At 58.8% G+C, this 22,996-nt stretch overlaps 2 protein-coding genes across 4 annotated transcripts in view; one reads left to right on the top strand and one right to left on the bottom strand.

Moving 5' to 3' along the window:
* The window catches only part of BCAR1 (BCAR1 scaffold protein, Cas family member), a 34,307-nt gene extending 15,085 nt beyond the window's left edge, over nt 1-19,222 (top strand). For 2 of the 3 annotated variants that reach the window (XM_037516159.2, XM_037516158.2), the window contains exons 2-7: nt 4,521-5,132; nt 10,502-10,663; nt 10,840-10,956; nt 11,795-12,886; nt 13,559-13,648; nt 15,634-19,222. In XM_037516159.2, coding sequence (XP_037372056.1) covers nt 4,521-5,132; nt 10,502-10,663; nt 10,840-10,956; nt 11,795-12,886; nt 13,559-13,648; nt 15,634-16,146 — 2,586 coding nt within the window. In that variant the 3' untranslated portion in view covers nt 16,147-19,222. Of the gene's footprint in view, nt 1-3,040; nt 5,133-10,501; nt 10,664-10,839; nt 10,957-11,794; nt 12,887-13,558; nt 13,649-15,633 lie in introns of those variants that run through there. The other variant, XM_037516157.2, reaches the window with a different exon arrangement.
* On the bottom strand, nt 18,154-21,195 carry LOC119249085 (chymotrypsinogen 2). The gene is made up of 7 exons (XM_037516160.1): nt 21,140-21,195; nt 20,332-20,435; nt 20,148-20,227; nt 19,735-19,813; nt 19,224-19,404; nt 19,001-19,134; nt 18,154-18,378 (listed from the first exon to the last, which is right to left on the bottom strand). The coding sequence occupies exons 1-7, from the start codon at nt 21,189-21,191 to the stop codon at nt 18,217-18,219; spliced, it is 792 nt and encodes a 263-aa protein (XP_037372057.1). The 5' UTR covers nt 21,192-21,195; the 3' UTR covers nt 18,154-18,216.
* Nucleotides 21,196-22,996: the final 1,801 nt, after the last annotated feature.

Genomic DNA, 22,996 nt, shown 5'->3' with positions numbered 1-22,996 from the left:
GAGGGAAAACCTCCATGGACCTGAGGCCAGAAGTCACCCAGCTCATTTTATCATCTATCTCACATCTGCTTCTGCAGCTGCCCGGCTGTGGCCCTGGCAAGTCAAGTAACTGTTCTGAGCCTGTTTCCTGTGGTCGCATAAGGTTATTGGTTAAAAGAGATGATTGATATGTGTTAAAGACAAGGTCTGTGCTCATTGCTGTTGTTGCCATCACTGTGATGGCGCACACAGGATAGTGTGTCACTCTCCTGCCCAACCCCAGGAAGCATCCTCCCCCCAGAGTCAGGGTTTGGGGATGCCCAGAGCACCTCCAGGGCTCTCCAGGGTAACTATGGAGCGGGGCGGTCCAGCTGCTCCATGTCTGAGGTCCTGCCTGGGCTGGGGGGACCGGGCACCCTGAGGCTCCAGGACACAATGAGGGACAGTCTCAGAGCCAGGCAGGGCTTGTGGCGCAGCCTCATCAGCTCCCATGTGCAACAACCAAAGTGTTGTTCCGAGCTGGCTTGGCAGGCAGGCTACTGCCTGCAGAGTGTTAGCATCAGACTGGGGGTTCTCCCCTTCCCCAGTCTCTCTGGGGCAAGGAAGCCCCGAAGGGTCTTCCTGACATGCTCTGATGTGGTCATCCTGCTCCTAGGGCTTCTACCAGAGGCCACACATTCAGCAGTGCATGCTCAATGCACATTCTGTGCCAGGTGTGGTTCAAGTGCCCAGTTGTCCTGGTACCGGGGCTGGGGGGCAAGAAGTGACCAGTAGCCAGACATGTTAGTTAACACCCCGAGGTGCGGGTGGCGGGTAATCTGGAAGGGGTGTGGAGTGGCCCTAGAGGGTGCTGTCATACTCAGGACTGTCACCTTAGCACAAGCCATCTGGGTGTTCCAGGTGGTGCAGGGACTTGTCCAAGGTCACCCAGCAGTGGGAGGGGGAGCTGGGCCAAGGTTGGATCTTAGAGACAAGGAAAGAAGAGCTTATCCAGAACAGCTGGGGAGACTTGGAGGCTCGGCGGGATGGGTACTCGGCCAGCTGGAGCATTCCGGCGCCAGCAGTGCCCAGGACGTAGGGACTGGCTGGGGGAGGCTGCCTCCAGGGTTCTGGGCGGAGCACCGGCTGACGCAGGCAAGGAGCTCCTGGTGCCAGGCGCCCAGGGCCACGTGCCCAGCCTGAGAGGTGCTTCCTGGCCTGGCTCCGGCCGCCCCAGACTATACAGTTGCAGGCCTAGTTGGCCTTGACTGCTGGGCAGATAGCTTACTCAGAGGGTGCGGGGGCTGGCCACCCTGGGCGTTGGAGGCCGCAGTAGCTCCTCTGGCCCCTCGAGGACCCTCCCCTGCTAATCCCTCTTCCTCAGCAGACCTTGCTCTCAGCAGAGTCCTGCAGCCTCCCAGCCATCCTGAGTGCCCAGTCCTGCCTGGTTGAACCCCTCTCTTAGCCTTTCCTGGACTGCCCTCCTCCTAGGAGGCAGGGGCCTCTGAGAGGCAATCCCCCACTCCGTCTGGTCCCCGCCCCCTCTGACTGGGCTGGAGGGGAATTTTCCTGTGACTCACTCTGCTGGCACTTCCTGTGGCCACCAGGGCAAGGGCTGGGGGGACCCAGCAGGATGGTTTGGTGATCCGGGGTCACTGGGGGCGGGTGTCCCGCCCCCTGACGGGATGTGATTCCCTGAGACGGGCTGCAGACCATATTTGGGAAACTTGCTTTTCTCCTGGGCAGCTTGGGGATGGGGGGCTTGAGCCCTGGTGGGCAACAGGGCTGCTCTCGCCCCTGCCTGCTCCTCCTGGGGCTCCAGCGTCCTCGGTGCTGGCCCACCTGGAGCCTGGGAGACGGTCCACCGTTGTCTTTTTTCAAGCTACCTAATTTTTCAACCCCAGAGCCAAGAAAACTGAAGAATTCCGAACACACAGGAGGCATCCTTCGTTGTCTTGAATGTCAGCACTATTATTCTTACCCCTCCCCATTTTTCAAGTTCAAGGACCATTTTATGGAGGCCTCATTTTCCCTCAGTGGTTTACAGCCATAGTCATGGAGTGTGCTCCACCGGCTGGCTGCTCCCCTGGGTTCTGGGGTCAGCTGTAGGCCTGGGCTGGACTGAACCAGGACCTTCTACCCCATTCCTGTCCCCAACTTCCCCGCCACTGGAGGCTCTGAGCAGCTCTATGCTGCTTCTCCCCTGCCTTGGAGTGCCAGTCCTGTGGCCTGGAGCCCCTGCTGGAAGCCTGACCTCCACCACCTTCCTATGGGGGGGCCCTGAGTCGTCCTCTTCACCCTTACTACAGCAGTCCAGGAGCTAGAGCTCAGAGGGGCACTTCTTGCCTCAGACACTGGTGTGAGGAGGACAGTGGGCCCTCCTGGACTTTAATGAGGCTCACCCCCATGTCTCTGCCCCAGAACCCAGGCTCCCACTTCCTGCTTCTGCCTGAGGGGGAGTGCTCCTGCCTTCTGTCTGTATCCCAGCTCCTGTTGGACTTCTAGAGATGGAGACCATACTCGGGCCCAGCTGGGGAAGGCCACACAGCTAGTGGGTGGCCAGATCCCAGGTTCCATTTCCAACTCAGGACGCAGACCAGGCTATATCCTCAGACCGTGGGACACTCAAGGCAGAAACGAGAACTGACGCTTGGTTGGTGGACCGGAGCCTGGCTGACCTGACATGGCCCTTTACCCACACCTGGCTCCCGGCCCCCGAAGCATGAGGTGTGGTCTGAATCCCCACAAGCTGCCCTCCTCGGCCAGGCCCTCTCATTCTTGCCCTGTGTTGAATTGACCAGGCCTGGAGACCCCTGCACAAGTGGATAGCAGCAGCAGCCTGGGCCAGACTGAAAATCTGGCCCAGTGAGGTTCTGGGCCCTCTGGACTGGTGTCTGCCTGTGCTGTCCTGTTCGTGACCCCTCCACGGCCCCGGCCCACCCTTGCACACACAGGCTGCTTGGCTGCAGGGCTTCTGTGTGTCAGGGCCATATGGCTCAAGTCTCGCCCTGGGAGGGTTACTGACTGTCGGAGCCTCAGCAGCACCTGCTTCTAGGCGGACTCACAGGAGCTGCAGTGGAGAGCAGGGCGGGGTGCTCTGCTGGGATGCACCGTCCTCAGTCTGTGTGAGACCCCTTTCTTCTTTGGCTTATTTACTCCAGTTATTCTTGATGCCTGGTTCACTCACATCCCTCCCCGGAAGTATCCCTCCTTTTCCTTCTGTGTCGCTTTTCTGTTGGTGTTCTTGTCCTTTCTTGCTTCTCTAGATTCCAGATCAGTGTCTCTCATCATTTGGTGACTTGTCACCTCGTGTCAGCCATGTGTTGTCCAGCCTGTCACTTTGGTGAGGTCGAATCCAACTGTTTGTTGTTACCTTTTGTTTTGTGCTTCCAGGGCAGGGGGGGAGTTTGTGTTTGGGGTTTTATTTTCATAATTTTTTTCCCCACCCCCGGGCCCAAAGACAGTTTTCTTCACTTATTGGCTCTAGACTCCTCGTTTCCCCTGTAGGTCTTTAATTGCCCTTTGTTTACAACATGAGGCAAGTATCCGAACTGATTGTTCTTCCTCCAGCGAGGAGTTGCCCTGGTATCGTGTTTGAGATGGTCTTACCCCTTCCCATTGCCACTTGGCACCCCCGTGGCCTGCATTGAGAGGCTCCGAGAGGGGCCCTGGCCCGTCCCTGGGGGCTGGTGCCCACTCTCAGATTTGGAGGGGTGGGGCGGAAAGGTGGGTGCCCTTTCATTTCAGAACTGTCCTGCCTGTCGGGGGACCTTTATTTCTCCGCTGGGTTCTAGAAGGATTCTTCTTCTTTGGTCAAATTCCTCCAGAACAAAAAAGGCTGGTGTTTTTATTATACACTGTAATTTATTAAGTAAGTTTGGGTGGGTTGGCTTTTTACAGTGCTTAGTCACCCTCCACAGACTTGGTCCATTTCCCCCTTTCTTTGGATTTTCCCTTGAGCTTTTGACAGAAGGTGAACGTTTTCTCTTCTGAGTCTCGTCTCCTCTTTGCTTGATTCACCCAGAGAAACCTGTAGCCTCTGTTAGTGTGTGCTCTTTCGGCCGCCGCTGATTCTTCCAGTTTGTGGGGATTTTTCCGTGGATGACCATGTGGTCTGCAGAAGATGACCCTCTCATCCTCGTGTGTCCCCTCTCCTCTCCTTTCCGGTTTTTCCTCTTGGCTGCCGGCCTGGCAGTTGGGGGGGGGGGCGTGCTTCCCTCCCAGCATGCATGGCCCTTGTCGTCAGCACCCCTCTCCCGCTGTCCGCCTGCATTGTGGGTAAGTGGGGAGTGGCTTTTAAGAGCATCTTGAGTGCCATCCCTGCAGGCTTGGTGGTGGCTGTGGTCAAGAGGTTTTTAAGTTGCTCTCCAGACTCATTTGAGGAAAGGATCAGCTGGGTCTTTCTGCGGGGGCAGTGGTAGCAGAGGCGCCAGGCGCCAGGATCACTTTAAACCCTGCTGAGTTCCTTTCTCAGCGCCAGGGCCAGATGCCTACCCAGTCCTGGGGGGCCCTTTGAGCCCCTAGCACATGCCCTCATGTCCACCTGTTTCCTTTCTCCCCAGAACGTGCTGGCTAAGGCCCTCTATGACAACGTGGCCGAGTCCCCGGATGAGCTCTCCTTCCGCAAGGGCGACATCATGACAGTGCTGGAGCGGGACACACAGGGCCTGGATGGCTGGTGGCTCTGCTCGCTGCATGGGCGCCAAGGCATCGTGCCTGGGAACCGCCTCAAGATCCTGGTGGGCATGTACGACAAGAAGCCAGCAGGACCTGGCCCCGGCCCACCCACCACCTCGGCCCAGCCCTCACCTGGCCTCCATACCCCGGCTGCCCAGTACACACCCATGCTGCCCACTACTTACCAGCCCCAGCCCGACAGCGTCTACCTGGTGCCTACCCCCAGCAAGACTCAGCAAGGCCACTACCAGGCCCCCGGGTCCAACCCACAGTTCCAGTCTCCCCCTGCCAAGCAGGCATCCACGTTCTCCAAGCAGATGCCCCATCATTCGTTTCCCAACTCATCCCCAGACCTTTACCAGGTGCCCCCAGGGCCTGGCAGCCCCGCCCAGGACATTTATCAGGTGCCACCTTCTGCTGGGATAGGGCACGACATCTACCAGGTCCCCCCGTCCATGGATGCACGCAGCTGGGAGGGGACGAAGCCACCAGCAAAGGTAAGACTGCCCAGGCAGGGCTGGGAAGCCCATCATAGGTCTCACCCAGCCTGGGTTTTGGGGCCCAAGAGGGCCCAGCCCAGCATTCTGGGTTCTCTGGGGCTCCTGCAGTGGCTCCGAGCTTGGTCTGGGGCCAACGTGGGAGGTGAGCATTTGGGGAAGCTGTTGGTGTACCTAGAGAAGTGAGGAGGCTGGAGCCACCCAGAGGGCTGCTCTCTGAGCTGACTGTGTACAAGGAGGTGGCCTGGGGGCAGAGGATGCACCCTGTCCAGCTCCCAGAGGTGTGGCAGAGTATCTGCATGCCAGGTGGGCTGCAGGGCCTGAGCAGCAGGCTGGGGACAGCCCCTCAGGGTCTGGTGTCCACAGGGGCCTGGATGCTCTCCCCAGGATGGAGGATTTTTAATAGGAGCGACCTGGTAAATTCTGCGCAAGGGTGGAGGCAATGGGGGAGCGGTGCGATGTTTCTTTCTCACTCTGGTTTGCAGGACTGCCCACGGTGGGCCCCCAGCTCCTCCTTTCTTGCCGCTCCTCCCTCCTCAGCTCTGGGATCGTGTCTTTTGGGCCATGTGAGCTCTGGCACTTGGGAGGAGAAGGGACAGGCAGAGGCCAGTTGCTTTGAGCTGAGGGGCTCGCCAGGTCCTCTGGGTTGGGGCTGGAGCACATCTTCTTGCCACCCTGACTCCCTGGGTACCCTGCCTTTCTCCTCTCTGGGGCGGGGAAGCGACGCCTACCTGTATGTCCCTCCAAATCACTCTGCTGGTGGCAAGAAGGAAGGACAGAAGATGGAGACCAGGCTCTGCTTGCTGCCTTGGCCTGAGTGAGAAGCATACCTTGTTCACTTTTCGCCTGTGCTTCCCCATGCCCAGGTCCCTTCAGGAGTTGGGGGTTTTGTGGGTCCCAGAAGTGAAGGAGGTATCCACGGACCTGGGAGACAGAATTGTCCTCCAGTTCTCCTGCATCCTGTATGTCTGCTCTTCCCTTGCAGAACCCCCAGAAAGACCCAGAGAAACCCAGCCATATGACAGTGCCCTCCGCAGGGCACTGTGCCCTGGAGGTCCTGGTGGGAGAGACCAGTGAGCCCAGTAGCTGTCCTTTAGGAGAAGCCACTGGCTCTGCTGGGATCAGCTCCCTGGGGCCTAGGCCCACTTCATGTTTTTGTCACATCTAGTCCAGAGCTCCCTGGATCTAGACGTCCAGCTGGGCAGTGGGGCAGAGTGTAGTGTCACCCTGTCCCGCCCCACTGGGCAGACCGTGGCACCCAGAAGACCTGGCCGGAGTTCATTGGTGAGGCCTTATGGACACTGATCCCAGAGCTTGGCCACCAAGGTACCCTGGGTCATTGGGGTCCCCCTTTCTGCTCTCCCTGCCCCTTCAGCTGTGTGGCCAGTGGCAGAGTGGTGGCAGAAGCATGCCATTGCTAGATGCGAGAGAGCCCAGACTGGGGCCACTCCCAAGATGGCTTGTAGGAGGAACAGAGCCCTGCTCGGGGTGCATCTGTCCAGGGCCTGGCTAGTGAGCCCCAGGACAGGCCATCGCCCATTCCTCCCGATGCATACATACACACCCATGTGCAGACACTCACACAGACTCTTGCTTACAGCTCCCAGTGAGTTACAGCGAGACACAGCTTACAGACACGCACTCCCCGTCCAGGTACACCCTCAGAGTCCACGCTCTGTGCACACCCTGGGTGCTGTGCCCTTCCCTTTTCCGTCCACTCCTGTGCTGAGCCTGGGCAGTCATGCCCGTCCTGGTGCATCTGGGAGGCTGGGGCAGGCAGAGCACCAGGAAGCAGCCTTGAGGTCCTCAGACTCGAGCCTGTGTTTTGGCTGTGGATTCTGCTTCCCTCAAGTGCCAAGGCCTTGCTCCCAGACTGCTCTGGACTCACCTGGCTGGCCCTCTTTGCCCGGGCCTACCCTGGCGCTGCCCAGGGCCTGTGTCCCTGAGAGCCCTGTGGCTGGCAGGCCAGGAAGGAGAGCCCTCGGCCCCGGGGTTCAGCTGTCCTGTCTCTGTCCGGGGCAGGCTTGATTGCACATGCTTTTGTTTCACAATCCTGACCGCATGCTTGTTTGTTAGCGCAAATGCGTAACGTATGGAAAGGCCTAGAGATGAAATTCCCCAGTCAGGAGGTAATTGCCAGGAAATTTTTGCATATTTTGTCTAGCATTTTCTCTGTTTGTCTTGCACAGATTTATATACATACGTTTGCTTTTTGAGGTTGTAAATCCAGCATTACTTATCAAAAGAATTTTCTTGGGCTAGTAAAAGTTCTCCCTCAGTCCTACTGAAGGCTGCCCCAGTTTGCTGCGTTACCCCCTCCCAGGGGGATGGGTTCTAGGTGGTTTCTGATTGCTCGTTCTGAATACAAACAGCCTGGCATTGACCATCTGGGTGCATGCATCTGTGCCCACATTTTGAGGCTGTGCTTTCCTAAGTCTCCTCCTCCCCTTTGGAAGTCTGGGAAACTGAGCCTCCTGGTCCAAGGGTAGAGGAGGCCCCACCAGAACTTGGGGAGGGGAAGTCATGAGGCAGCTGGCCAGGAGGCATCCGACATCTGGTGCAAAGTGGCCTGCATCGCTGGGATAGTGGTCCAGGCCACACCCTGGCACCATGACCCTTGGGGTGCTTTAAGAAGCTGAGGGCAGAGGGAGGTGGGGCCATCAGAGGGGGTGGTGTTTCATGAGGTCACTCTTTGAGGAGCGCCTCTGGGTCAGGGGCTGCAGCTGTGCCTAAGGGGACAACTGGCGCTTGCTCAGGCGCCTGAGGAGACACAGCTGAACTAGGTCTTCCTTCTGAATTCCACCCCCCACAGGGAGGTACCCAGGAGCTTCATCTCCTCCCTAGGCTCCTGGGGGGGAGCCCAGGAGTTTTTAAATGGGTCCGTGAGAGCTTAGATGGTCATGTACGCTGTCCCACAGCACTCCTGCATCAGTCCACTTCTCAGAGGAGGAAATTGCCAGAGGCCTCCCCACCCAGCCTGTGGCCACGTCCCTTTTGCGTCAGCGGGAGGCCAGCCAGCTGGAGAGCTGCTTGGAGGTGGTCAGGTGTGGACAGAATGCTGGAGCCAGAACTGGGGCGCGGGAGGCCCCCACTCTCTGCCTTCTCATGGATCTTAGGAGGCTGTATGTCGATGCCCTGATGGGACCCCGCGCTCCCTGGCACTGTGTGTCTGTCAGGTGGGCAGAGGGGTTTGGGTGTGTTTCCTCTGCCTCTGTCTGCCGCCCCCTCTGCACACGGACTGTGTCCCCCAGCACCAGGGCTTCCGGACCCTCCTCATGGGGCCTCAGGTGTAGAGCAGGGCAGGGCGGCCTGTGATTAGCAGCTCAGCAACTCTCTGGAGAATTGGCTGGTGGATGCCTTGCCTTTTTTCCTAACAAAAACATTGACTCGCCAGTGTGACTGCTTAGTGTCAGCCTCAGCTGCAGGAGCGGCAGCAACGCCAGACTGCCCTTAGCCTGGCCGGAGGTCCAGCCCCAGGGCCCTTCCTCCCATCTTCCTGCCCGCTCCTCTCCTGTGCATGAGGGTAGGATGGGCACTGCGGAGGCCAGTGCACACTCCTCTTCATTGGGCCGGTCCCCTCCTTCCTCCAGAATCCCGGGCCTGGAGAAGCCTCATGCCTGTTCCCCAGGCCCGCCAACCTGCCACGTCCCCCCTGCACCCCCTCAGCCCCGCCTGCCCTGCTCTTGGCAGGTTCCAGTGTCTAAAAATAGCTCTGGAGGAGACTCAAGTCTGGGGCTGCATAGGGAGATGAGTCTGGAGAGGGCCGCCAACTCCACTCCAGACACGCGGGGCCGGTGTGGGGAGGGGCGGGGAACACCCCGTGGAGCCTCTGGCCAGCCCCTCTTTGAGATTGCTTGTCAGTAAACCCCTCCTGCCAGGGGTGCCCCAAGAGGCCTGGTGTCACGGGTTCATCTGCCACGCTGCCCCAGAAGGCTGCCCCAGGGATACATTAGCAGGAGGCTCTGCCAAGCTCTGGGCTGGTCAGAAAAGTGCTGCTGGCGTCCTTCTTCGGGGGGTGGACTCTGCTGCCTCTGCCGTGCCAGCGCTGCGCCCGCAGCCGCCCTCTGTGGTACAGAAGGAACAGAGCTAGCTGAGCTGTGCTTGGCGGGGGCTGGACATGGGCGCTGGACTCTGGTTCTGGGGGGAGCGGTGCCTGCATGGATGTGTGTGGGGAGGGTCTGAGTCAACCCTGCCCCAGATGTCCCCTTTGATTAAGGAACAAAGGCCTTTCTGTCAGGAGAAGAACTGAGCCTGGAGCCTTGTGGAGGAGGCGTGCCCTGGCTAGTTCCTGCTCGCCCCCCCACGCCCCTCCCCAAGGACTGCCCCTCCCAGAGGACACGCCCCCACATGACCTCCTCTCCTGCCCTGGACCATATCCTCTTGCAAGGCATGCCCCTTCTCACAGGCCAGGTGCTGGCTCTCTGGTACTGGAGTGAAGGCTGTGAGCAGGCCCCAGCAGACGCCAGCCCTTTCTCTGCGTGGTGAGGCTCTGCCACTGCAGCTCTGAGCCCTGGAGCCTTGCCAGGGGAGAGAAAGGGACTGGCCTCCTTTCTGGACAGAAGTCCCCCCACTCAGGCCTTATACTTTTGTGGGAATGGTGGTCTCAGAGTCCCTGTGGGTGTAATACAGTGGGGAGAAGGGTTCTTGGTTCTAGTCTTTTCCAGCCTTCCCCCCCCCCCCGCTCCCCGTACCTACATTTGACTTTCCAAACCAATCCAGTTCCTCCAGCTGCCCCAGAACTGATCCTGAGTTTTGGGAGTCCTTGTTCGCTCTGTCCTCTGGGGTCTCCTCAAAATGTGCCTGGGGGATGAGGAGGAAAGGGGTATCGCTTGCTGCTCTGCCAGGCCACCACCTCCTTCGAGGCCCTGGGTCCTGAATGAGGGAATCTCCTGCATGTCTCCTCTGTGTCTGGCCTGAAGCCAACACGGCCTGGCACTAGCACTTCCATCTGTCCTAGACCCTGAGGGTGGCTGCTGGTTCCTGCAGCCCCTGGCTTGGCAGGCCCTTCTGCAGAGAGCGTAGCTGGGAGGTGTCATCAGATAGCCGTCCTCCAGTCAAGGGTGGCTGCTTTCCCTGCTTGTCTCCCTTGCCTAGAACCCTCCAGGTCATCCTGAAGTAGAGACCGCTTCTGTTTCTGCGTGAGAATAGATAAACAGGCCTGGGCACCTGGTTCCCTGTGCGCTGCCTATCCTGGAGGAAAGGGCAGAGAATCCAAAGGGATGAGGACTGATGCCTCTGAACCCCACCCTGGGGAGGCCCCCCTTTGTGTGCCTCCCCCTCCTCATGGTGGGGGGTCTCCCTAGGCCTGAGGATGTGTCCTGGAGGCTGGCTTCCTGAGCCGGTGGTGACCGACAGCTGTCTGTCCCCAGGTGGTGGTGCCCACCCGCGTGGGGCAAGGCTATGTGTTTGAGGCCTCCCAGCCAGAACAGGACGAGTATGACATCCCACGCCACCTGCTGGCCTCTGGGCCCCAGGACATCTATGATGTGCCCCCTGTTCGGGGGCTGCTTCCCAGCCAGTATGGCCAGGAGGTAAGTATTGGGGCAATAAAGGGGTAGTGGGGAGCCTCTATCCCACCCTGGCTCAGGGAGATGACCTTTCTTGGCCCTGGCCAGAGCAGTTCTGGGTGGGCGCGGTGTGGTTTCTGTTCTGTCCATCTTCCCAGGTGGCCCTGGCACCTGTGTCACTGCACTGTTCCTACCTTCAGGTATATGATACACCCCCTATGGCTGTCAAAGGCCCCAACGGCCGGGACCCATCACTGGACGTGTATGACGTGCCTCCCAGTGTGGAGAAGGGCCTGCCGCCATCCAACCACCATGCGGTGAGCTGTCAGGAATGCTGGGCCTCGGGAGCTGATCTGTGTACAGGTTCTGGGAGGGGCCGAGTTTGTGCACTGGGGTGGGTCCATCTCTGCAGGGCTGGACCCCACTCTCTGATCTCGAAACCCACCTTTCTCTTAAGCCTCAGCGTCCTCATTGGTAAAATGGCCCCTAACAGATTCACAGAATATCAGCAAGGTGACCGCAGAATTTGTCATTCAAACCAGAACACTTTGAAAGCAAAAGGGGGACAACCCGTAATATGGGAGTGTCATGCACATACCGGACTGTCCTGGGTGAGCTGGGACATCATCACCCTGAACGTGTCGTGAAGATGGCCTAGCCACGTACCCGCCACGTAGTAGGGAACACGGGGTGGTGGTGGTGGTTCCAGAACTAATCTCTCACTGAGTGTTTGTGGTTATGCAGTTAGGCGAACTCACTTGTAATCCTCACAACAAACCTGTCATGAGTGAGTTCTGTTTTACAGATGAGCAGAAAGGGACAGAGAAGTTGAGTCACCTGCCTAGGCCACAGCTAGTAAGCTGTAGGGCCAGGATTTTGTGGTTGGATCATCTGGGTCCAGAGTTGAACTCATAACCATAACCTGCATGGATAAGAGCTGTGAGGGATGTGTGCACCTGGGGGTGTGTGTGTGTGTGTGTGTGTGTGTGTGTGTGTAGGAGGGATTGAGGGGGAGGGGGAGAGAGAGAGAGAGAGAGAGAGAGAGAGAGAGAGAGAGAGAGAGTGAGTGAGCGCGCATGCATATGGTTCTGTCCCTAGGCTCCCTCCTAGCCGGGCAGATGGGCAGGCAGCCTTACCTATCCCTTGGCCCCCCAGGTGTACGATATTCCTCCATCGGTGAGCAAGGATGTGCCTGATGGTCCACTGATGCGTGAGGAGACATATGACGTGCCCCCAGCCTTCGCCAAAGCCAAGCCCTTTGACCCAACCCGCCACCCACTGGTCCTTGCTGCACCCCCTCCAGACTCCCCACCAACTGAGGATGTGTATGACGTGCCGCCCCCTGCCCCTGACCTCTATGATGTGCCCCCTGGCTTGCGGCGGCCTGGCCCCAGCACCCTCTACGACGTGCCCCGGGAGCGGGCTCTTCCTCCCGAGGTGGCTGATGGCAGCATAGCTGACGACGGTGTGTATTCGGTGCCCCCCCCAGCTGAGCGAGAGGCCCCTGCTGATGCCAAGCGCCTGTCTGCCTCTAGCACGGGTAGCACGCGCAGCAGCCAGTCGGCATCCTCGCTGGAGGCTGCAGTACCAGGCCGGGAGCCCCTGGATATGGAGGTGGCCATGGAGGCCCTGTCACGGCTGCAGCAAGGTGTGAGCGCCACTGTTGCCCACCTCCTGGACCTGGTGGGCAGTGCCACCACGAGTGGGGCCTGGCGCAGCAACCCCGAGCCTCAGGAGCCTCCGGCACAGGACCTGCGGACTGCGGTGGCTGCCGTCCAGGGGGCTGTACATGAGCTGCTGGAGTTTGCCCGCAGCGCTGTGGGCAATGCCGCCCACACTTCTGACCGTACACTACATGCCAAGCTCAGCTGGCAGCTGCAGAAGATGGAGGACGTGTACCAGACTCTGGTGGCCCATGGTCAGGCTCTTGACAGTAGAGGCCCAGGGGCCACTGCAGAAGACCTGGACCGCCTGGTGGCCTGCTCACGGGCTGTGCCCGAGGATGCAAAGCAGCTAGGCTCTTTCTTGCATGGCAATGCCTCGTTGCTCTTCAGACGGACCAAGGCCCCTGTCCCGGGGCCTGAGGGGGGTGGCCCACTGTACCCCAACCCCGCCGACAAGGCCAGCAGCATCCAGTCCCGGCCCCTGCCCTCACCCCCCAAGTTCACCTCCCAGGACTCACCAGATGGGCAGTACGAGAACAGTGAGGGGGGCTGGATGGAGGATTACGACTACGTCCATTTGCAGGTGGGTGCCTGCCTTGCCAGATTTTGGGCCCTTCGGGCAACCCTCCAGTCGTCTCTGGGCTTTGGCTGTCACTCCTATTGTGGGCACCCTGATAGACCCCCCCACAGGGGGCTCCTGTGGCTAAAGGAGGACTTGGCCCCCAGTGGGCTCTTGCTCTCCTCTCCTCTCACTTTGATCTTTCGGGCCTGATGGCGAAGCCCAGTCCTCACTCTCCTCAGGCCCTCGGCGGGTGGCGCTGTTCTGTTGGGGGAGATAGATTCTGAGCTACAGAGACATGGTGTCAGACTTGGGGGAAGAAAGAAAGCAAAGTTAGGGGAAGGTGGGGTGGGGCCAGGGCCACAGGTGCCAAAGCCCAGTGACTGCACCAGGGAGGCGCCCACTGGGGCAGGCATTGGTGGCCAGGCCCTGTATACTGAGGGGAGGTGCTCGGATGTGATTCCTGGCATGGGAGGCTGGGCAGGATGGCCATGGCCACATGAGTGTGCCCTGCCCCTTCCTGGGGTGGCAGGAGGTGAAAGAGGTGGGGAAAACAGCTTCCTGCTCCCACCCTGGTCCTGCTGGCCACATGGTGGCCTGGTGTGTGGTGTGCAGTGCCACCTGGTGGCCAGTCACTTTGCACTGCACCCACCGGGCCTTGGAGCTCCAGCTTAGCCCTGTCCTTGTATCCTCCAGGGGAAGGAAGAGTTTGAGAAAACCCAGAAGGAGCTGCTGGAAAAGGGCAACATCATGCGGCAGGGGAAGGGCCAGCTGGAACTGCAGCAGGTGAGGATGCTCAGGTTCACAGGCTGCGTGAGAGCCAGTCATCTCAGAACCTGTCCCAGAGCTGAGCCGCCCAGGTCCTTTCTTGCTCTGTCTTGTGATATCTCCATGTATGTGTTGGGTCTGTGTTTAAATGGTTACCAGAGCAATCATGATGGGCATTTACTTATTTTTTTTAATTTTTTTTAAAGGTTTTATTTTATTTATACATAGAGCCGGGGTACAGGCCAGATGCACAGGAGGGTGAGAGGATTCACCAGAGACAGAGTGGGGAGTAGAACAGGCAGACTGACGAAATACACTGCTGAGGGCAGCAGTGGGTGAGGCAGGAGAGGTCTGCGCGCCATGTGGGTTGCTCCGAGGCCGGCGGGGATCATACCGGCACTGCAGAGACTGCAGACAGCTTCACAGCACTGTGCTCAACCGCCTGCGCCACCAGGGAGGCCCCATGCTAGACATTTATAGAGCACATACAGAGGTGTAATAAAGCAGAAAAGAAGCCACCACAGAGGCATAGGCACTGTGAGCTGGGCGGCTCTCCAGCCCCGCTCCTGCCTCTGGAGCGCCCTCTTGTGTTTGCAGTGATGCCTGTGAGGTCATGATGGCTTGTGTCGCAAGCACTTCCCATGGCATTTAACATTCTTCAGAAGTTGTCTTTAACGCCATATAATGTCTTTGAATGTTTGTTGTTTTGCATATTTTATTTTATTATTTATTTATTTATTTATTTATGCATACAAGACCTGGGGTGTAGGCCAGAGGTGGGGTGTGAGAGGATTCATCAGAGACATAGTAGGGAGCAGAACACACAGACTGATTGAAATCCACTGCTGTGGGGAGCAGTGGGCGAGACAGGAGAGGTCTGCTGCACCATGTGGGTACCTCCCTAGCTGGCCGGGGATGGAACTCATGCCACAGTGGCTGGTAGTAGCTTGATAGCGCTGAGACTTTAATCCCTGCGCCACCAGGGAAACCCTGTTTTCCATATTTTAAATAATACTGCTGTGCAGACATACGGTTTTCTTCATATTTTTGGATCATTTCCTGAGAGGAATAGGCTGTGTAGAAAAAAAGACAAGGAAGTTTTATTCTGATTAAAAATAATTTAAAAATAAAAATTTAAACTAGCACACAATACAGAAATATCAGCCATAAAGTTTCTCTCATCTGCAGATCTGTCAATGTGCAGTTTTTCTTTTTTCCTTTTCTTTTTTTTTTTTAAAGATTTATTTATGCATACAAGAACTGGGGTACAGGCCAGAGGTGTGGGGGTGAGAAGATACATCAGAGACAGAGCGGGAAACAGAACAGGCAGACTGACTGAAATACACTGCTGAGGGGAGCAGCGGCAAGTTAGGAGAGGTCTGCTGCTCCATGTGGGTAGCTCCCTGGCCAGGAATCGAACTTGTGCTGCAGTGGCTGCAGATAGCTTCATAGATTGTGTCTTAACCCCTTGTGCCACCAGGGAGGTCCCCAGTGTACAGTTTTCTTAAGACTAGTTTGCAGAATTTTAGCAGTGGTTGTTTCTGGACACCTGGGGTTCCTGGTGAGGGTTATCTTTTTTTCCTTTGGGGTATTTTGATCTTTTTTTACAAGAATACGTGTTAAGGAGAAGTTTTTTTGTTTGTTTGTTTTCGTTTTTAAAAAAACTCTTTTGTTTTTAAAAAAAACTCTTCAGAGTACAGAGAAGTCCTGGTTACCCTTCACCCCATTTTCCCCAAACTTCCATCCACTGGCGAGTACCCCCAAACTGAGACTGACCTCCTTCACCCTGCAGCTGCTTACTTGTTCATTTCTTTGATTTTGTCATCTCAAAAATGTGACAAAAATGTGCATGGAATCCTACTGTTGTTCTCAGTCTCCAGGAGACTGGTCAGGGCATCTGTCTGTTCACACAAGAGGGTGGAGGTGGCCCCTCTTTCTGAAGGGCCCCCTCTTTCCCTTAACTCTGTGGCTGTGGTGTTTACTCTGCTTTCCCTCCACCTCAGCTGAAGCAGTTTGAGCGGCTGGAGCAGGAAGTGTCACGGCCCATAGACCACGACCTGGCCAACTGGACACAGGCCCAGCCGCTGGCCCCAGGGCGGACGGGAGGGCTGGGGCCCTCTGACCGGCAGCTGCTGCTCTTCTACCTGGAGCAGTGCGAGGCCAACCTGACCACGCTGACCAACGCAGTGGAGGCCTTCTTCACTGCCGTGTCCACCAACCAGCCGCCCAAGATCTTCGTGGCTCACAGCAAGTTCGTCATCCTCAGTGCCCACAAGCTGGTGTTCATCGGGGACACACTGTCGCGTCAGGCCAAGGCGGCTGACGTGCGCAACCAGGTGACCCACTACAGCAACCTGCTCTGTGACCTCCTGCGTGGCATTGTGGCCACCACCAAGGCTGCCGCCCTACAGTACCCTTCGGCCACTGCCGCCCAGGACATGATGGACAGGGTCAAGGAGCTGGGCCACAGCACCCAGCAGTTCCGCCGTGTCCTGGGCCAGCTGGCAGCTGCCTGAGAGCAGACGACCACAGGGATGGAGGGCAGAGGGAGCAGGGCAGTGATGGTCCGAGCTGTCCCAAGAAAGTCACTACATGTGGCTGTGGGCACAGGCAGCCTACAGCTCCACCCGGGCCCAGTGCCCAAGACTGACCAGGGATTTGTATATATTTATGATGGACCAGGAAGCAGGGCTGGGTCCTGGAGCTGAGGCCACGGGACGGGCTGGTGGTCCGCCCTCAGCTGGCCGGGGAGGGCCCCAGCATGGGGCTAGGTCAGGGGTGCCCAGGTACCTCGACCTTGGGCTGACCCACTAGGGTGCTGTGTCCCCTCCAGTAGGGCAAACGCAGCTGTGGTGTGTTCCTTCTCTGCACCTGGAGAAAACCCTAAAGAACTATTTTTCATTATTGATTTTCCAATCACTTGACTAATAGTCTACATTTAAATAAAATTTGAAAAATGAAAAGCGGTCTACTGCGGTGTGGTGGGCAACAGGACCGTCTCTGGGAAGCCTGTTGTGTCCTCTCCTGTAGTGCTGCCAGGCAGGAGTGATAAATCGAGGTTAAGGTTGGGAGGGAATAAGAGATGTCCCCTGACACCCTATTGCCAGTCAGCCTCACCTGACCCCACAGTGGGCAGCGGTGACCACTCAGTACTAACAGGGAGTCCCGTGGAAGAAGGGGCTGGAGCAGGCCTGGGGAGGGGGGCGTGTGCAGCCTCGCCTCTGCTGCCTCATCCCTTCTGGCCTAGCCAGCTCGCCTCAGACTCCCCCTCACTTGCAGGGACATATGCAGGGCCAGGAGCCCGGGACCGCATCCTCCCCATTGGCAACCTTGGACAGGCTGCTTAGCTTGGGGTGGGTGGCAGAGACCCTGCAGCCTGGGACACGGTGGCTGGAGCATGGGACAGGGCATACATAAGTGGATGTCCCGGGGGGCCAGGGTGACGAGCTGGCACCTCCAGGCCTCGTCCCCTGGAATGAGAACTCTGGCTGCTGTACCATCACCCAGTTCAGTAGCACCCTTAGGTGCCCTTGGGGAGGAGCCTGGGACTGGGAAGCTGGTTCTAGGGGACCCTCATATCGGTAGCTCCCCAGCCTGCTGTGTTTCCAAAGGGCAGTGTCCATCCTCTGAGCCCTGAGTTTGCAGCAGGGACAGCTGGGGCCAGGAGGCTGCCTGGGTCCAGAGGTTGGAGGAATCCTGACCTCCCATCCTTCAACCCCTGCTTCTGCATGGATGGCGGAGACCCCAAGACAAGGGAGCATGTGAGGTGCCTGCGGGACTTCCTGGGGGACGGGGGAAGCCTGGCAGAGGTGTCCAGGGTGGCCCAGAGGGGGCAGCTGTGGGCTGGGGACAGGTATGAGAAGGAAGGGGATTTGGCCCCGTGAGGTGCCGTTGGTTGAGGGGAGTCAGCAGAAGGAGGCCTTGGAGCCTCGTGTGCCCTGCTTCCAGCGGCAGGCGGGCGAGGCTTCACTTGGGCTGCCTGAGTCTCGCACTTGCGAAAGCTACTGCCAGAGAGGAGGAAGCGGAAGACCACCTTCAGAAACGCCACGGTGAGGTTCAGAAGGTGGGGTGGGGTCTATCCTGGGGGGCCCCTGTTAAATTCCCCTTGCCTACCACGCTGCCTTGCCATCCCTTCCCTATCAGAGTTCTTAGACTGAGAAGCTCCTGGTTCCAGCATGACCTGGGAGATCAGAAGCTTCCCGGGAACCACAGGGGTGTGGAGCCCACCGCGGGCTCACCCTCTAGCACACTGTGGGGTGGACGGTGAGGCCCCCACAGCCTAGGGGGCAGGGGTTTGGGGGAGGCCTAGTTGACTGCCTATCCCAGGCCTATCCAGGCGTCGCCATTCTCTTTGCACCCCACTTCATGTGCCTGTGACCTTCCTGGCCACTCCCTGGGGAGGAATGAGGAGGTCCCTCAGAGACCACCCCTGCCCCCCAGCCTAGCCCGCTGAAGACCAAGCTCGTGAGTAGAATGAGGCCTTGGAGGCCCTGACACAGGCACGCACACCACTGACATGTCTTTAATCTGTTTATTGGGGCTTTAGAGAAATAGGGTCAGCAGGAAGGCTGTGGGGGGCCGTGGGTTCAGTTGGCAGCCAGGATCTGCCGCACCCAGGGCATGAGCTTAGTGACGCGGGCGTACACGCCAGGGCTGGAGGTGGAGCAGGTGCCGCTGCCCCAGGACACGATGCCCACCAGGGTCCAGGCTCCATCCTTCTGGCAGACCAGGGGGCCACCAGAGTCACCCTGTGGGAGAGGGATAAGAGTGCTTGGATCTGGCAGCTCACGTGGCCCTGGATGCCATCCCAGAGCCCAGTCTAGGACTTGACAGCCTTCAGTAGAAGCTCAGCGCGGGGCCATTGGGGGGATTAGGAAAAAAATATTAGCAATTACTGTGGTCTGTGCCCTGGAAATCAGGGTCACCCCTGAAGTGGGGTCCTATGGTAAAGCTTCCATAAAGCTAGTTTGAAAAATAGGAGCAAAGCATGGTGGTAAGTGAAGGGGCCACGCTGAGGGAGAAGGGTCCTCTGGAGCCCATCTGCAACCCCTGTCCTGCTGCCCAGGCTGAGCACTGTACAACTCCAGGAGGTGCATTTTGCTCAGATGGTGTTAGCAGTGAAATTTTGCCATCTGGGAACTGACACCAGAGTCTCTCCTGGCACCTGTCCGCTGAGGACGTGGGTGATCTCCAGGGCCGTATCCTCCTCACTACTCTGGCAGGGTTGCCTAAGGAGAGAGGGGCAGGCCCTAAAAAGAGCCCTGCCTGCTAGTTCGTCTCTTTCCTCTTTTGCCCAAGACCCTGGGCTTCTGCCTGAACCCACACCTTGCTGGGAGGGAAGGGGCACCAGCAGAGCCCAAGGGGCCATACCATGCAGGAGGAGACACCGCTGGCACCGGCGCACACCATGGTGTCGGTGATCTTGCTGCCCCAGTACTTCTGGCACTCAGGGTTGGACAGGAGGGGCAGGGCGGCCTGCTGCAGCTTCTCGGGGGTGTTGGCATCTGGAAGGGCAGATGGGTGGTGTCAGCAACCACAGCCCCGCCTACCTGGCCATCCCTGGCACGTGCCCACCCGCCTGCTGGCCACTCACTGGTGTGCTTGGTCAGGCCCCAGCCGGTGGTGGCGCACAGGGAGCCGGCGGGGAAGTCATCAGCGTCGTTGGGCAGGCACACGGGGGACACGGTCTGGGAGAAGCGGGCGGGGGTGGCCAGCTTCAGCAGGGTGATGTCGTTGCTGACGGTGAACATGTTGAACTTGGGGTTCTTGAAAACCTGGGGGGAAAGGTCGGACAGCTTCAGTTGGGGTCTGGGAGGCAACAGGCCGCGGGCAGGACCAGGACCGGGGCTGGCCCCCGCTGCCTCCTTGGCCAATGGCTGTTGGGCTCAAAGCTCTTTCACTGGCTGCAGGAACTGAGGCCCAAAGGCTGAGGTAGCCCTTTTCCCCTATCTGGAACTTTGTACACCCCACCTTCTGCTTTGCCTTATCATGGGGTGTTGGGGAAGAGCTGGGGTCCCCAGGCCTCTTGGTCCAGCCTATTAGGGCTGCACTCTCCCCAGAGCCGCCTTGCGGGGGTCTGTACCTGGATCCCGGGGCCATCGTACCTGGGCGATCTTCAGCACCTGGATGTTCTCAGCATTGGAGCCCTGGTCAAACTCTCCGGCGACCACGAGGTGGGAGGTTCTAGAAGCCAGAGAAAGGACAGGTTCCTGCTGTGAGGTGGGGCTGGGGCACGCGGGACTGCGGGCTGCTGAGGTGTGCGTGTGGGTGTGCAGGCTTGCACATGGCCCTCGTGCATGTGAGCACGCCTGTGGGGGATGGGCCCTCAGAATGGCACCTGGGGTGAGGGGTCATCACCTGCTGGGTGTTTCCTCCCCATCACCCAGGAGGGCGGTGGGTGGCGTTTTCTACACTTTCCAAATAAGAAAACTGAGGAGCAAAAGAGTTAAAGGACTAGTCCTCAGTGTTGAGCGTCTCTCCCATCCCCAAGGGTTTCCTAGGGACCCCCAGGTCTCACCTGACACTGCAGTGGGCAGCGGTGACCACCCAGTTCTCGCTGATCAGGGAGCCCCCGCAGAAGTGGAAGCCGGTGCTGTCCTGGAGGAAGACGGGAGGGTCAGTGCTGGCCACCTGGAGAGCAGCCCCTTCCCAGCGAGCCTGTACCCCAGTGTGACCCCACTCCGGCTCAGATCCCCCCTTACCTGCAGGGACACCTGCCAGGGCCAGGAGCCAGGGACGGCGTCCTCGCCATTGACGATCCTGGACAGGCCGCTCAGCACGGGGTGGATGGCGGGGACCCCGCAGCCTGGGGGTGGGCGTATGGGGTCAGAGGTGGAGGTCAAAGCTGGCTCTGGTGCCCCCCTACATGACCCCCCCCCCCAGAGTTCAGTGTGACGTGTGCTTCAGCCCAGACAATCCCAGAACACTGCAGTCAAGGCAGGATCGGGTCCAGAGAGTGGTCTGGAGGCTGAAGTCTGTGGATTTGAACCCCCCCCATCACTGCCTAGAGTAACCACCCTGAGTCTCAGTTTCCCCATCAGCAAAATGGGGACCGTCCAGCCGCTAGCCTCACAGAGTTGCTGCAAGGATGCCAGACGAGTTAGCAGGCTAAGCAGGCACCCGGTCAGTCCCTGGCCTCTCCCGAGCTTTCAGCGAGCACCATTTGAAAAATGCTGCCCACACGCTCGCCGTCTGAGCCTGCCGGGGAGCCACTGACCGCTCAGAAAACTTCCTGGACACGTCTCCTCTGTGCTCTGCAGAGGGTGTGAGGCCTCTGGACAGTCCCAGGGAAGTCCACCTCCTCCCAGGGAGCCTCACTGCTGGTCTGGTCCAGTCCCCGCGGTGCCCCTCTTGCTGAGATGGGCTCCGTGAAGCACAGGAGGGAGAGACTCGCGTCGGCTCACACACATGCACAGCTGAGCAGGGGGCTGGGACCCCTTGCTGCCCTGCTGGCCTCGGCCAAGAGAGAAGGGGAGCCTGCCTTCCCAGCCTCCCCGGCCAGGTACTCACCGAAAGCTGAGCCCAGGAGGGCGAAGCAGGAGAGGAACCACAGGAAGGCCATGGTGCTGCAGTCAGGGAGGTGTGTGTTGCCTACCTGGGGGCACCCCCTTATATTCCTGTACTCCAGGCTGTTATCTGGAGACCTTGAGGTGACAGTCCCTTTCCTGGGAGTGTGCCCAACTGGCCAGGGTGTCCAGCACAGGGCTGGGACAGCAGCAGCTGTCACCATGGCTGAACTTGGAGTCAGGGTCAAGGGCAATGGTGGGGAGCAATCAAGGTGGCCCTTGATTCACAGCCAAGGGGAAGGGATTGGCACACTGGGGCTTCCTCTTCCAAGCCCGGTGGGTCGCAGCTAGGTCTGGGCAGGGTTTCAGGCACAGCCTGGTCTCGCATTTGGAGCACACTGGACAATAGTTGGTTTGTTGATGGTTCAACCCCCCTGGGCAGTGTGGTGCAGGAAGGGAGAGATGAGGGCCCAGCCCCTTCCCCAGGGGTCACGGCCCCTGGGATTGAACATGTGGCATCTGGGGCAAGACTGGGCCCATGGTCAGACCAGGGGGCTCCTACCACCTGCTACTGCCTCCCATGAGCCACTGGAGGACTAGACCCTTCCATCAAGCAGGAAGCAGGGCCCAGGGAGACCTGTTTCTGACTTGGGTGGGCAGAGAGGCCTTTTCCCAGCAGCTGGAAACTGAGGAGGGAGAATTTTGAGGTTGAGGCTGCCAGATGCAAACAAGAGCTCCAGAATCCAGGAGGAAGAGAATATCCCCGCTTCTGAATTCCTGTTGCACGGATGACTGTAATGTAGCTCACAGCACCAAGCCGTTGTGGGCCCTTGGGCAAGTTACTTCTCTTCTCTGGTCTGCTTGTAAGTGGGTAGAGAGGGGCTGCCTAAGGAAGGGGTCCCACATTACCCAAGGGTGTGACCCCTGCTGAGCATGTAGGACCAAGCCTAACGCCATCCACCTGGTTGGCCCTTGTGCTTCTTGGATTGCGTGTCGGTGCCCTTTGCACATTCTAGAAGACTGTCTAATGAAAGGGAGGGGTGACCACAGCTTTTGGTGGGCGAGCAGGGCACAAAACAGTGTGCCAAGAGCAGCCCCATCTGTGAGGCCCTACTGTGTGCGAGTTCCTTTATCCTACCAACCAATGCTTACCAGCCTCCTAGGAGCAGAGGACTGAGCAGAGCTCATGGGAAAAGGAGTTTAAGGAACAGTTTAAAAAACAAGTAAACTACGTTACTAAGGTTATTGTGATTGTTATCAGTGGTAGCACCCCCCACCCCCACCATGGATGAAGAGGGCCTCGCTGAGGGGCCAGTAAGCCCAACCTAAGAGTTGGCCGAAGTGTGCCAGCCCGGCCTGGAGGGAACTGTATCCCAGGGCAACAGCGAAAGCCAAGGCCTGGGACTATGCCTGGGGGGCATTGGAGAACCTCGGGGTCAGAGGGGAGTGAGGCACCTAGAGTGCAGGATGCAGAGGGACCAAGCAGGAGACCCCAGGACACAGGGCAGTCGGGCGCAGCTGGGGGTGACCACTCCCGGAGCAGCCGTGACCGCCCCAGGCTGCGGTGCTGCTGGGACGGGATTGGTGGGGAGGCCGGGTGGGAAGGTCACGGGACGGCCTGAGCCAGGCTGGCATGGCCTTGGGAGCGGCTGCTGGCCCTGGCCCCGGCTGCCCCCGCCCTTGAGGCCTGGGAAGCCGGCAGCTGCGAGAGTGGGCAGAGGGGCGGGTCCTGTGGGGCGGGACTGTGTGCTCCCGGGAACCTCCCTCCCCCCAAAAGGGGAAGGGACCCTGCTGGGGCCGGGGTCCCATGCTTCAGGGACCTCCCCGTGGGGATGGCGCACGGGGGATTGGTGGTGGGAGC

This window comes from Talpa occidentalis, unplaced genomic scaffold (genome assembly GCF_014898055.3).
Source record: "Talpa occidentalis isolate TD23 unplaced genomic scaffold, MPIMG_talOcc4v2.1 talOcc4.17, whole genome shotgun sequence".
Lineage (NCBI taxonomy): Eukaryota > Metazoa > Chordata > Mammalia > Eulipotyphla > Talpidae > Talpa > Talpa occidentalis.
This window is presented reverse-complemented; position numbering and strand designations above follow the sequence as displayed.

Excerpts from the sequence above, each read along its gene's own strand:
- LOC119249085 (XM_037516160.1), bottom strand. The coding sequence starts at position 21,191 with ATGGCCTTCCTGTGGTTCCTCTCCTGCTTCGCCCTCCTGGGCTCAGCT. Across the intron at positions 20,436-21,139 it reads CCTCCTGGGCTCAGCTTTCG|GCTGCGGGGTCCCCGCCATC; the intron begins GTGAGTACCTGG and ends GCCCACCCCCAG. Across the intron at positions 18,379-19,000 it reads GCGGTGTCTCCTCCTGCATG|GGTGACTCTGGTGGCCCCCT; the intron begins GTATGGCCCCTT and ends CCTCTCCCACAG.